The sequence below is a fragment of the Typha latifolia genome, chromosome 8, assembly GCF_019914945.1.
Source record: "Typha latifolia isolate L0001 chromosome 8, TyphaL0001v2, whole genome shotgun sequence".
In the NCBI taxonomy this organism is placed as follows: Eukaryota; Viridiplantae; Streptophyta; class Magnoliopsida; order Poales; family Typhaceae; genus Typha; species Typha latifolia.
Window position 1 is genome coordinate 12778230 of NC_133093.1, and position 13370 is coordinate 12791599.

The 13370-nt window shown below is 41.8% G+C and overlaps 3 protein-coding genes and 1 pseudogene across 5 annotated transcripts; 2 read left to right on the forward strand and 2 right to left on the reverse strand.

The window, feature by feature from the left end:
- The first annotated feature begins 5 nt into the window (after positions 1-5).
- Positions 6-2692, forward strand: LOC140793414 (plant intracellular Ras-group-related LRR protein 5-like). The gene is made up of 3 exons (XM_073144889.1): positions 6-602; positions 1393-2294; positions 2373-2692. Exons 1-3 carry the CDS (start codon positions 92-94, stop codon positions 2520-2522), a joined length of 1563 nt encoding a protein of 520 aa, XP_073000990.1. The 5' UTR covers positions 6-91; the 3' UTR covers positions 2523-2692.
- Positions 2693-2994: 302 nt separating this feature from the next.
- LOC140793415 (3-hydroxyisobutyryl-CoA hydrolase 1-like) lies at positions 2995-7181 on the reverse strand. Of its 2 annotated transcripts, XM_073144891.1 has the most exons (15): positions 7050-7181; positions 6921-6979; positions 6216-6296; positions 5965-6033; positions 5819-5882; positions 5426-5505; positions 5246-5329; positions 5040-5124; positions 4855-4940; positions 4522-4643; positions 4259-4319; positions 4063-4161; positions 3604-3705; positions 3489-3530; positions 2995-3403 (listed from the first exon to the last, which is right to left on the reverse strand). In XM_073144891.1, the coding sequence occupies exons 2-15, from the start codon at positions 6960-6962 to the stop codon at positions 3266-3268; spliced, it is 1155 nt and encodes a 384-aa protein (XP_073000992.1). In that variant the 5' UTR covers positions 6963-6979; positions 7050-7181; the 3' UTR covers positions 2995-3265. The 2 variants fall into 2 exon arrangements, with proteins under 2 accessions (XP_073000992.1, XP_073000991.1); XM_073144890.1 differs by having other exon boundaries at positions 6921-7181.
- Positions 7182-7968: 787 nt separating this feature from the next.
- Positions 7969-9478, forward strand: LOC140794044 (uncharacterized). Of its 2 annotated transcripts, none has more exons than XM_073145855.1 (2): positions 7969-8059; positions 8224-9478. In XM_073145855.1, exon 2 carries the CDS (start codon positions 8452-8454, stop codon positions 9172-9174), a length of 723 nt encoding a protein of 240 aa, XP_073001956.1. In that variant the 5' UTR covers positions 7969-8059; positions 8224-8451; the 3' UTR covers positions 9175-9478. The 2 variants fall into 2 exon arrangements, with proteins under 2 accessions (XP_073001956.1, XP_073001955.1); XM_073145854.1 differs by having other exon boundaries at positions 7969-8042; positions 8224-9430.
- A 1288-nt stretch (positions 9479-10766) lies between these two features.
- Positions 10767-12623, reverse strand: LOC140794398 (uncharacterized; annotated as a pseudogene).
- Positions 12624-13370: the final 747 nt, after the last annotated feature.

Genomic DNA, 13370 nt, shown 5'->3' on the forward strand with positions numbered 1-13370 from the left:
ATTTCAGGCATATAAAGTCCACCCCCATCACCTCACCCGAAGGCCGAAAGCCCTTGGGAATTCTCTCTTTCTATCTCTAGAGTTGGTATTAATGGCGATCTCACCTCCGCCGACGCCCCCAGCCGTGATGGATGTAGTGGAGGAGCTCATGAGGGTATACAGATCGCTCCCACCGAGGCCGTCCATAGAAGAAGTGAAGGCAGCCATGGCCGTACTCAAAACAGTGAACACCGAAGAGGAGGCGAGAATCGAGGAAGTGGGTCGTATGGAGAAGCCGCCAGAAGTGCCCGAGGAGCTCTTCTTCGTGTTACAGGAGGTTAAGAGGAACTTGGTCCTGCTCCAAACCCAGGAGCAGAGGAAGGAGGCCATGTATGTGCTGGAGTTGGACAAGAGGTTCCATGTGTTTGATGAATTGATTCAGAGAGCCTCCAAGTTGGTGTCTTTTGATGAGGGTCGCGGGGACGAGGAGAGGAAGGGTGGATTTGGGGTTATGGATGGTGGGGTTGAGAAGATATTGGTCAAATTGGAGAAGGATGAGAAGAAGCAGAAGGAGAAGGAGGGAGAAGAAGATGTCTCCTCGTTGAAATCCAACATTCCTGCAGGTTATTTTGCTTCCTTTAAGATGCTTTCTGTTTGTCTCATGAGTGTGTACGTATTGGGTTGCTATCTCTAGTGCTTAGATTGTGATGGTTTTCAATTTGGTTCTCATGATTGCTAACTGGCTTCCTGTCATATGGATCGAGACTTGTTTTTCATTTTTAATTAGATTATTTGTGACTATGGATTTGAATTGTTAATTTGATCATGATCCATCTCCTTTTCCCAAGTTGCAGTGCTTCCTACTCTTCTTTATCCACTAAAAAAATATGTTTTTTTTTTAATATACCAATAGGCCATGTTCTTGTCAGTAAGTCGAACCATTTAAAGGCATGCGAGAGATCTAGTTATGTTCCACATTTGCTACAAATAATCAAAGAAAGATTACCCTGTCCAAATATTTACTTTAAAATATGTATACCTTCCTCTTGATGAGAGAATAACCTTCTCAAGCATTTAATTCTTTAGTAGTTTCCAAACTTTTAGAATAACAGTGGAGATCTCTTTCCTCGTATGCATTATCAGAAGGATTACCAGTGCTTCATGGATGACGTAGAAAACTGTTATTATGTTTTTTCGCCTTTCTTTGAATATAGTAATCTGCTGCTCAATAAGGTTTAGTCAGTATTTTTTGCTGACAATGAATAATTATTCTTTTGAGGAGGGTGGAGTCTGGGGAGAATCTCAACAAATTGTCTTCTTTTGTCTTTTGTCTGATAATTGTATCATAGTGGCCATTAGTAGTTTTTATTGTCTAGTCTGACACAGAAAAGTTGTATCTTTTGTCTGACACAGAAAAGTTGAGTCTCATCCAAGTAGCAAGTTTGATTGAGAGTTCAGCCAAGAAAGGAGTTGGAGTTCTTGACCTTCAGGGCAAGCTGATGGATCAAATAGAATGGCTTCCGGTGTCGCTTGACAAGTTACAAGATATAACTGAACTTAACCTATCTGAAAACAGAATCATGGCACTTCCCTCAACCGTTGGTAGTCTCAGGTCCTTGACCAAACTTGACATCCACTCAAACCAGTTGATAAACTTACCCGAGTCATTTGGAGAGTTGTCCAATCTAGTCGATCTCGACTTGCACGCAAATTATCTGACATACTTGCCAGCTTCATTTGGAAAGCTTATAAATCTGGCCAGCCTTGACTTGAGTTCGAATCAGTTATCCGTACTCCCAGAGTCATTAGGAAATCTAACAAAGTTGAGAAGATTGAATGTCGAGACAAATGAACTTGAAGAACTACCTTATACTATTGGATCATGTACTGCTCTGGTGGAGCTAAGGTTAGACTTTAATCAGCTAAAGGCACTGCCTGAAGCAATTGGGAAGCTAGAATCCTTAGAAGTTCTTACACTGCACTACAACAGAATCAAAGGGTTGCCTACTTCAATGGCCTCACTTTCAAAATTGAAAGAAATTGATGTTAGCTTCAATGAGCTTGAATCAATCCCTGAGAGCATTTGCCTTGCCACTAATCTTGTGAAGTTGAATGTTGGGAGGAATTTTGCTGACTTGACATCCCTACCGAGATCAATTGGAAACCTTGAGATGCTAGAGGAGCTGGACATAAGCAATAATCAGATAAGAATGTTGCCAGAATCTTTTAGATTTCTATCGAAGCTTCGTGTACTTCATGCTGATGAGACACCATTGGAAGTACCACCAAGACAAGTGGTCAAATTGGGAGCTCAGGTATGGGAAAATTGGATTTCTTTTCTCTTTTTCATACTGAGGCTATTCCTTCTCTTGATACAACTTTTTGTGCAATAGGCTGTTGTTCAGTACATGGCCGATTTAGTTGCAGCAAGAGAAACCAGCTCCATGCAAACTGGGGGGAACGGATTCTGGTATTGGCTTTGTTCAGTGTTCCGACCTCGAAGGAAGAATCAGGAGACACTATCGGGCACCAATATAGTTTGAGTTCTTGTTCTTGTCAATAGCAGGATAATCCTCCTTGTTATGATAATTATCGGTATTCACTTGTCTGTCTTGTCTCCTATTTTGGGTAGAAGCAGGTGTTGTTTAGACATATATGAACGATGTCGTATGTGCTGGAACCAAATCAGAACATTCATTTTCTTTTTCAATAACTTTCGTGAGTAGATAGAGATTAGCAGCTTATAGTCATTAACTATTGAAGAAATTGGTACCCTGAGAGTACCAAGCACAAACGCCAAAAGATCTTATTAGGTGAGAATTCGCACGAGCTGCAGGCGCTCTACCATTTATAGATGAATAAGTGTTTCACGAATGTTCAGAGCCGTTATTTTTAATATCCTGTAACACAAGGAAATGACTTATTATATGCATGATGAATGTGCACCAAGCAGCGGTGCTTTTGAACTCAAGCCACCAGTTCAACCATTCAATACCCACCAATACAACTCCATCGTGAAACCAGTTCAACCCCATGATTTTAGTTACTTTGAACAATAAAGACATCCCTGAAAACCAACATGGAAAAAATATTCCATCCCATGTTATCTCTTCTTTGTTTATCATTGCGAGTATTAAAATTTGTTTAAATAGCAGCAATAATCTAATTAGCAAACTGGTCAACACTTTATTGGTAATATTCTCTTCTTATTCAATGATGGCCTTGTCTAGTACGAGTCGTTGAATTTGCAGGAGGCCACAACCAGGAGTGCCACTGATAATATCCTTTAAAGCTTTGAATTATTAATGCCCGACCTACATCCTGCAGGAGGTAACTTTAGATCTTCCCACTCTGCATAGTCAACCTTGGCGAAATACTTATCAACCATTTTGTCATCTATTAATTCCAGTTTAGAGGGCTCCCACTGCAATAATCATAATAAACGCATAAATTAGATCTCTCTTTTTAATTTTTCTTTTTTTGGGTAACAATAAGTTAAAGAAGTTAACCTTTGGGTTTCTATCCTTATCCACCAATATAGCCCTGCAACCCTGCCATTGTGTAACAACCTTCAGAAATAGAAGAGAGGAAAAGAAAATGTAGGAAGTAAAATCTTATTATTACCTCGAAGAAATCCTTGCTGAGAACTCCACGTAAAACATTGCAACACATTCTATACTCTCGAACCAAACATTGGCCAACACTCTGCAACCTTCCTTCTCTGATCTGTACTCGTAACGTGAAGTGGTTCAAACATGATAATAGACATTTCGTATAAAAAAGATCAGTTATTTTAGTTAACTAGCAATATTTAATTGTTAACTTTTGATCGGAGGCAAAACAAAAACGAATTCAAGTAGTGAAGAGTGCCAGAACTTGGTTATAGCTACATCTGTACTTGCAGATGGCCTGCACTTCCTAGAAGGAAGATATATACTTGCAGAGAAAGTTATACATTTTCATAATATGCATTTATTATCAGATGCTAGAAGAATATTAACAGACAAATAACTTTTGCTCGAAAGGTAGTGATGCAATAATCTTCTAAAATTTGCAGAAGTATGTAAAATGTAAAATTCTTACCGATCTAAGAGAAATTTTAAGGCTGATAGGAGAAGCCTTTTTTAATGACTGAATTGCAACCATAATCCATTCATCCTTGCAATGTATAGCCTCTTGTTCCTTCAAAACGGTCAAAGAATAAACTAAGAAAAAGAGGGGCAGAAACTTCACTAATAAACTGAAATACCTGAACCAGAAAAGATGACGTTAAACTTACAAGAGCAAATACAATTTCTTCAACTGTTCTTTTGGAGAAGCATTTGTCAACTATATCCAACCTATAAAGCAGAAAGCCTTAGGCAATTTTTTGCGAAAAGATTTAACAATTTTCCAACTTGGGACAAGGACTTCTTTAACTAAAAGGTGAACATGTGACTAGAGAATTTTATACCTTTTAGTAAAGATTTATGTCAACTCCGTTGTCTAACTCATGTATACGCACATTGCAATTTATTTTAATAAATAAATAATAGAGCTCACCTATTATAAGCACTACTTTCTTTCACTGGCACATGCTGAGAAAATTTCCCAATGATACCACTGATAGCAAAAGGATCAGAAGTATCCACCTTGGTTAGTAATTCTTCCAGCGAAGGTAATTTCTGTTAACTACAAAGCAAAAATTAGATGAAAGACACTATCATGCTTAAATATATCAGATAACACAATGAAGCAACAACATGTTGTATTGTAAATGTAAATGAGTTCTACGAAAAAAGATCCAAATGAGGCAAAAAGAGGACCTAAATGTCACAAGATGCACCCTAAAAAATCACATATATTTGGAAATTTGGCTTTTCTGAGTAACCATACCGTGGAATGGACAAAGTGAGTTGCAAGGCCACATGAAAGCATTTCAGCCCCATCCAACCTTACACCTGTCAAGCCAACATATTCCCCTGGTAGAAGAAAAGACATTAGCGGGATGTGATATAAGAAAAATATGAACATACAAATAGGAAAAATGACTGATTATAATATCAAGGTGAGAGTATTACCAAAGAACCCAGGAAGTCTTGATAGAAAATAAGAAGCACCTATATCTGGAAACAATCCCAGTGCTGTTTCAGGCATTGCAAAAACCTGCAGGACAATAATTAAAGTGAGGTTATCAAAAGTACATACACAAGTAACTACAGCCTTCTATTGTAAAAGCATCAATCAATCTCAAAATTTATTTAATATTACACATGAAGACGCATACCGTGTTTTCTGTGACAACACGAAATCTTCCATGTATGGAGACACCAACCCCACCCCCCATGACAATTCCATTAAGGATGGAAACCTTCAAGAAAGCTTTGTTAAATAAAACAATTCTTAAAGCTCAGTAGAAATAATACAAACAAGCTCACAAAAGATGAGTTTAAATGACATCAGTCACCTGAGGTTTCCCATAAGTCGCGATTATATAATTTAGGATAAACTCGTTCCAGAAAAATTTAGCTCCCAGAGTCCAATGATCTGGTTCACAAAAATACCAATAAAAATTTGAAGTTTCTTTAGCAAGTGAAGCATCTTACATAAATTTCAACAGAACACAAAGATTCAGCTTAGTCGCACAGTTAAAATCAAGTCAAAATCTGTTCTTGCCTATGCAAGGTACTTACGACATTTCAGAAGAACAAGGTTGCATAGTCTAGATGTACAAGGAATCAACAAATTTGAAACTATTTATTCTGATCCAGTGGCCATCTTCACAATTGATGTCCACCAGTTAGAATGACCGCAAATTTAATTGGCTTCTATCACAGGGTAACAGCGGCAACGAAAGTACCTTCAGTTATAGAACGGGCAACTGCTGCAACATCACCTCCAGCACAAAATGCTCTTCCTTTCCCCTGAAACCAACTAGACAATTAAACCATGAAACTAACAAAGGTACAAGCTAATAGCTTCACGATCATAAACACTTCGTAGTACCTTCATTATCAATAACTTGACTTTTGGATCATCTTCATAAGCTGTAAAATGCTTCAGAAGTTGCATAATCTGCAAAGTAATTATAATTATCAAATCAGTAAATGATTCTTACCTTAAAAGAGTGTATACACTACGGATGCCCCTCATAATTTGTAAAAGATAACATGATTTGAATATCTTTTTCATGTCTCGATCACTTAACTAGTTAGCAGACATTCTATAATAGAATAGGCTGAATAGACAAGACATACCATTGGAAAAGAGAGAGCATTCAATTGCCGAGGCCTATTGAGTGTTAATATTCTTGTGTACCCATTTTCTTCTATCAAAACCTAGAAAATAGCAAGTAAGAAAGTACACAAACATATAGCAAATAAAAGGTAGTAAGAGTAAAATTTACCCGAGAGGCTTTTGCAGACTCTCTTTTTTTTAAAAGGTTGTTGAAACACAAAAAAAAAAAATATAGAAATGGCTTATTTCTATTGAAATGCGGCGGTGCCAATCAGCAGAGTCGAGGTTTCTAGAATCCAAACTTTGATAAAAATTCTCAACTTGGAAATAAGCCCGTGATTCCAATTTCCTAAACCAAACTTGCTAAATTATTTACTACGCGATGCACATAACAAAAGTTTTGGTATCGCAATTGCAAGGGTCGGAACTCGGAAAGTATCCACATGAAAACCGTTTTCTCCACTAAAAAAGATGCCTCGATTAAAAAAAAGATCAAGAACATAGCGTGCCATACGGGAACCCAAAAGCTAGAGATGCCTCGAGTTCAAATCAGATCAAGAACACAAGATGCCACCCAATAAATGCTTCGATCGCAGAGAAAATCAAGAACATTACATACTATCCAAGAACTCGATAATAGATGCCGGCCAAACCATTCCCAACAACTATCGATGCCAAACGAAAAGGAAAACCCATCGATTTCATGGAAAGTTCATGGAGACTACCTGATCGGCGCCGTTGTTGCTGGCATCTCGAGACTGCACCATGACGAACTCGCGGAAGGCTTCGAGAACAAGATAAGAATCAAGAAAAAGGGGGAAACAGAAAGAAAGAAGGGCTCACCGTCGACTTACCTTGAATCGGACACGGGAGGGAAGTGAGGAAGAAGCGAATCAAGAAAAAAAAAAAAAAAAAAACCTAAAAATAAACTTAGTTTTAACGAGTGTTTGACGGGGAAGAGTCACAGGGTACTCGCGAGGCTCTATATTATATGTCGTCTTTCTTGGACAATATATAGCTTCAGTGGATTTACCATTTTGTCACCTTTGGATTGGATTCTGCGATTAGATTCTGCCGTAGCCCGTAAGGGTAAAGAAGAGAGAGAGAGAGAGAGAAAAGTCTCGCGGCCAAAACTTACCATCCATCAGACCGTCTATACCAGCAGCGACAGATGAGTCACCAGATTGGACGGTATTGATGGAACCATCCAATAAAAAAGTTTGGGCTCGTATTGGGCTCGAGGGTTTTATACTTGCCCAGGGCCCCAGCCCATGGACAAATGTATTATTCTAGCTGGTTTTAAATATTTAAGGGGTCAAATTTATCAATTCTGTTTAAACTTGATGCCTCTTTTACATTCTGATAATAAAGAGAAATTCCACTCTATAAACAGAGGATATTCCATAGGACTATAGGAGGAGGTTGAGAGTAGTGCTAAGGTCTAGTTTATTTGAGTTTAGAGATCTCCTGAATCAGTTCAGGAATCTTTAATCTGATCCAGTAATTAAATATTTTTTTTGTTTCTTTGTATATTTAACTAAGTTTATTTTTTAATAAATCAAGACTTAAAAAAAGACTAACTAGTTAAATTTGGAGCTCGGCATCAAACTAAACAAGACTTAAGTAGTTATTTTTCTCCGTTGGATTTACCTTTTTGCCACCGTTAGTAAATAGTCAAGTACACGGACACGTGTCGGAGATCCGCGTTCTCACCTGGATGCATACTTCTTTCATAGAGGAATGTGGAATTGGCGGCCAAACCCAATTTGAAATCTCTCTGATTCTTGAAGCTTGAGGTGCCAAGGAAACCCTAAACGTGCGAGCTTGTAGAGCAAAGAGACAAAAAGGTCGAGAAAGATCTCAAGTGAAATATCCTAAACTTGATACTTTCTTCTAGCTTTTAATCTCATCTGTCATCTTAGTTGCTGTGTCTTGCTCTGTTAATTTCCCTGGATGCATTGTAACTATTTCTACTTTGTACAGCATAAATGCTTTAAATCTTTAAACTTGTTATCTTCTGTGATGTAGCATTTCGCAATCAAAGTAGTGAAGAATGTGGTAGAACAAAGATCAACCGCGTTGGAAGTTGAAACCCTGGCTGCGCCGGAAAGATCGGAGGAATCTCTGGGTCGAAACGAAGAACAAATTAAAAGGATTAACGCTATAATAGATAGAGAATTGGAATACGCTTACAAGAGTATCTGCCGGCGAGTGAAAAAGCCGGAGGATCGGCCTACTAAGGAGCAAGTAAGGAGAATGATAGAATCAAGTCCAGTGGTGGAAATTAGTGAAGAAGTGATGGCTAAGGCCAGGAAACCATGGCAGTTCTCCCTGATCGGAAAATTTTTGGGTCCGACAATCCGTTACGAAGTTGTAAAAGAGCGTCTGACGAGTATTTGGAAGACTGAATCTGAGTACAAGGTGATAGAGTTTGTTCATGGCTTCTATATATTTCAGATAAAGTGTGAAGCTGATAGGTTCAAGATATGGAGAAATGGTCCTTATGTGGTGAGGGGAGAGATACTTGCTCTCATGAAATGGATTCCCAACTTTAGGGATCAAGCAAAGATTGATACAGCTCTAGTCTGGTTTAGCTTGCCAGGTCTTCCTATTGAATGGTGGGACAAAGAAAAGCTGGAAACTATTGCTGGTGAAGCAGGGAAACTGTACAGCGTAGACATTGATGAAACTACTGGTGAATGCTTTGCAAGGGCTTATGTGGAGGCCTATTTGAACAAGCCGCTTGTTCCCGGTACATGGGTCGGGTCCGATGAGGATGGCTGGTGGCAAGAATTTCACTATGAGAATATCCCTTCTGTTTGTTATAGGTGTCGGGTTCTCGAGCATAACCAGTGGGCGTGCCCGGAGGCGAGGTTGGCACACAAGATTCATCCCTTGGAACATATGAATAGGCTTTCACTTAAGGACAGAAGAGGTCCAGCAGCTAAACTGAGAATGATCCAAAACAACCCCAATTGAATCGCGTGAAATATGACGAAGCAAAAGAATGAAAAGATTGGAGTGCTTGACTGCACGTTTTGTATGTGAATCTTAGCTCCTGAGATTTATACTTCTTTTGTTTCGATTTTGTGCCTGTGTATGTCAAGACTTCTGTAATGTTAGCTGCTGACAAGTTCTTATTTAGGCCTAATCCCATCTTGCAATGTAAACAACAGGAGAGAGCAAGAAATCAATGAAAAAAAAAAGTAATGGAGCCATTCCATTTTATACATAATACAGTGTTGATTGCTTCTTTAGATGAGCAATGCTATTCCAATCGAAAGGCTAGCTAGTATCCAAGCGCCCTTGGATCTTTTGTCATTGCTTATTCTTGATTATCTACGGGCAATTCTTCTGAAACCCTTGATAGTACTAGTATGGATTACTCTGGCCAACATTGAGAGAAGGTTTATAAGCGAGATAAAATATCAGCTTCCTGCGCCTTGATTGATTTGCTTCTTGACGGTAGTTTCAGATCTTCCCAATCCTCCTCTTTGTCCACATTGGTGAAATATTTATCTAGCATGTCATCACTAACAAGTTCTAGTTTTGATGGCTCCCACTGTATCAGGAAAAAGAAAAAACTCGGCTCGGCTAAAGCTCGAGTCCGGCTCGACTCGATCAGAGCTAAGCCGAGCTTGAGCCGTTAAAACTAGCTTGATGGGCTCGATAGCCTAACTCATCACCCTCACCCATCCCACCCTCACCTATCACTCGTCATCCATCCATCACCCATCACCCGTAACCCGTCACCCAGCCATCTCTCTCACCCACCCCACCATCGCCCTCACCAGTCACCCTCACCCACCCCACCCTTACCCTCATCCACCGGACCACCACCCATAGCCTCACCCCACACGACCTACCCACTCTCACCCCACCCACACCCATCCGGCCTCCTCCTCTTTGTCAGCCTCTATCGGTAAGCCTCCGTTGGCCTCCATCAGCAAGTCATCGCCACGACGCCACCTCCTCCTCTCGTCAACCTTCTCCTCCTCCTCCTCTCGTCAACCTTCTCCTCCTCCTCCTCTGTCAGCCTCCACTTCTTCCTCCACTCCATCGGCTTTCTCCTCCTCCATTAACCATCTCCTCTAGCCTCCTCTTCTATCGGCATGTCATTGCCTCCTCCATCCGTCTCCTACTCCTCCTTCGGCAAGCTGCCCGCTATCGTCTCATCCTCTAATCAAGCAGTCTCAGCAAAAAGACAAACCATTCTTTACACCCAAAAAAATATTCCATCAAATAGAAGAAGAAATATCCATGAAACTCATTATAGACCCAAAAAGAACTAGAATGATTATTTCCCAAAAGATAACAATATATTCCATTCACCAAAAATTAAGCTCAAGTTAAACAACTTGAAGTGGCTCCGATGCCTCTACAGCAATAAAGACTTTGAAGATATGCATTAGACAAGCAATATTGGCATGCATTGTGCTTGCAATAAAACATCTCCTATCATCTAGATCTGAGAGAAACAAAGGAACTGAACGAGAGTAAAATCTGCAAAATTCCTACCCCTTAGAGACAGAGGAATGAATTTCCACCCTGCATGATCAGATAATATAGGATTATATAGGTAGCTCAAATCAACTTCGTCTTAAAACTAGTAGTTATAATCAAACATTTGGAAGTTCCGGGAAAGGGTAAAAAGTTGGAAAAAGTAAACTAGTTCCAAACAACGAAACAAGATTTAATAAGTAATCTTAAGAGACTAGAACAAGCTTATAAATTAGCCAAAATAGTTTCAGAGCTATCATCTGGGAAGCGAAAGGGGTCAAAACTGATACAATGCCGTTGGATAACGCCACTCCACCATGCCATCATTTCCTTCTTCCTCCTCCTCATCAGTTAGATCGAGATCAGCAAGCAACTCCTCCAAAGGCACGGATGGGAGATCATCCCCACCGGCCGTGGAAGCCATCTCAGACGGCTGGTAATCCTTGTCCCGATACAGAGATACGTTAAACCGCAACTCGGGATTCTCCTCCAGGTCCCTGAGGAACTCCTCGTACTCAGCGTTCCTCTTCTCCTCATCTGCCCTTCCCTTGTTAGTAGTAATATCCACATCAATGTTTAAGCTCTTCAGCTTTCAAGAACGAGGCTTCGCACGTGAGCTACGCCGCCTCTCCTCATAGCCCTTCTTGACAAGTATAGCATCCGGCAAGATGAAACCTTTCTACTTGTCCATCTCCAGATCATTGCTATTAGCCCCATAGAGATCATACCCGAGTGCATAGTCCCCAGGATTCAAGAGGTGGCCTAGATGGGTCTTGACCGTAAATATGTTGTCGTTTTTCCCGAAGTCAGACACACGGGCGACCTGGGCATCGGCCAGCCGGTACCTGGACCCTGCCACGGTGACCTCAGCGGCGTCCGGCTCAATGTCGAGCACAACATACTCGACGAGCTGTCTGCTAGACAGCAAAGCCTGGAAAGATGTTCGCCAGTATTGGTTCGCATCTAGAAAGGCGGCGCGGAGGGTGAAGGGATCAAGAAGAGCAATGGAGCTGGACACCCTGACACAGAGAACAAGGGGGCCAAGGTTACAGAGGGAATTCGCAACCTTGGGCGGAAGACAGATGAGGTCCTCGCGGCAAATCGGGCACATTTCGACGGAAAAGGTGTACTTATTATTGTAAAAACCGTTCTTTGGGTCATTAGAGACGAGCTGGTAACCTGATCATGATCGAACGGGGGCGATGCCGGAGATAATTCCACAAGGTGCGCGGCGCGGGATCGGGAGGTGAAGAAGAAGTCGAGGCAGCGATGCGGAGGGCTCGAGCGGCCACGCCGTGGCGAAGGATGAGCTGCTCGAGGTAGAGGAAGGTCCAGCGGTGGGTCACGTGCTGCCTGAGATGGACGGCGTCGGTCCACAGGTCGGGATTGGACTGCGCGCGCGAGCGGGAGTCACAGAGGCGGTCGTGGATGGTGAATTCGACGACGCGGGGCTCTTCGAGGATAGCGGTGAGATGAACACGGAGGTGGAGACGGATGCGCTTGGAGTGGGGCTAGGTGAAGACGAACTAAGAGCGGACGAGGCGGATGACGCGGACGGGGGGGCGGCGGACGCGGCGGAGGAGGAAGGAGATGAGGGCGAGCGACTTCAAGGAGTCGCGAACCCACGTGCGAGGAAGATCGAGGTAGGAGGAGCAGTCCGGACAGCACACGACGGCGTCGTCGTGCTGAGGGAGGCCGGCGGTGATGTCGACGCGGGATTGGAGGCAGCGAGCGCACATGTTCGCCGGGTTGGAAGGCATCGAGACGCCGCAGATGCAGCGGAGCACCGTCGCGGGAGTCTGCGTCGGCAGGAGCATCCCTGAGCCGGCGAGATCCATCGACGACATCCCCGGCACTAGGTTTTGATCTTGGGGGAAGAGGAGAGAAAGAGAATCCAAATAAGGATTGGCAATGGCAATTATAACCATTGCTATGTTTGTGTATTCATAATTTATAATAATGGTTATAATTTACGGAAAGAATAGAGAAGTTATAAATTAGTTTCTCAATATTTCTATTCACGTTATACATGGCATAATATCAGTTGTTTATAGTAACAGTGGAGGCTCTCTATCAAGTGACATAATTCTCAATCAGGTTGAAGTGGCTCGCGTGATGGTGCTAGCTTTACGTTCATAGAGGGAAGAGGAGGTTGGCTACTATGCTAGGGTTAGTGTTAGGTTTGTAAGGGAAGAAAGGAGTAGACGAGTAGTTGGGTGAAGGGGCAATGGGGCTTGTCAAACCGCTAACCCAATCCGAAAGACTTGACTAATTGGGTTTGGAGTTTGGACAATGAATAGGTACTCATGGGCCAGGGCAGGCCGTATCCGGGCCGAAGAAAGATAGCCCGAGCTCTGCCCATGTTCGATCCAGTCGGATTCAAGACGGGCCGCCTTGACCCGCAAACTACGGGCTTTTTTAGCATCGTCAAGCGCCTCTCTCGGGTTATTTCGAGATTTTGGTTTGCTCCGCACAAAAAGATTGGATCTTTTGGGTGATTCAGAGGGGGGAAAAATTATTTGGTGAGCTTTAGCTTCTGATTAATCTGATCAAAATCGAAGAATGATACGTATTAGACTAAAGCAGCTCTCGGAATGCACAATTGCAAACCACCATTTTCAGAATATGCATGATTATAAGTAGTTGCTGTCTTCTTTATTTATTTATTTTTCCTC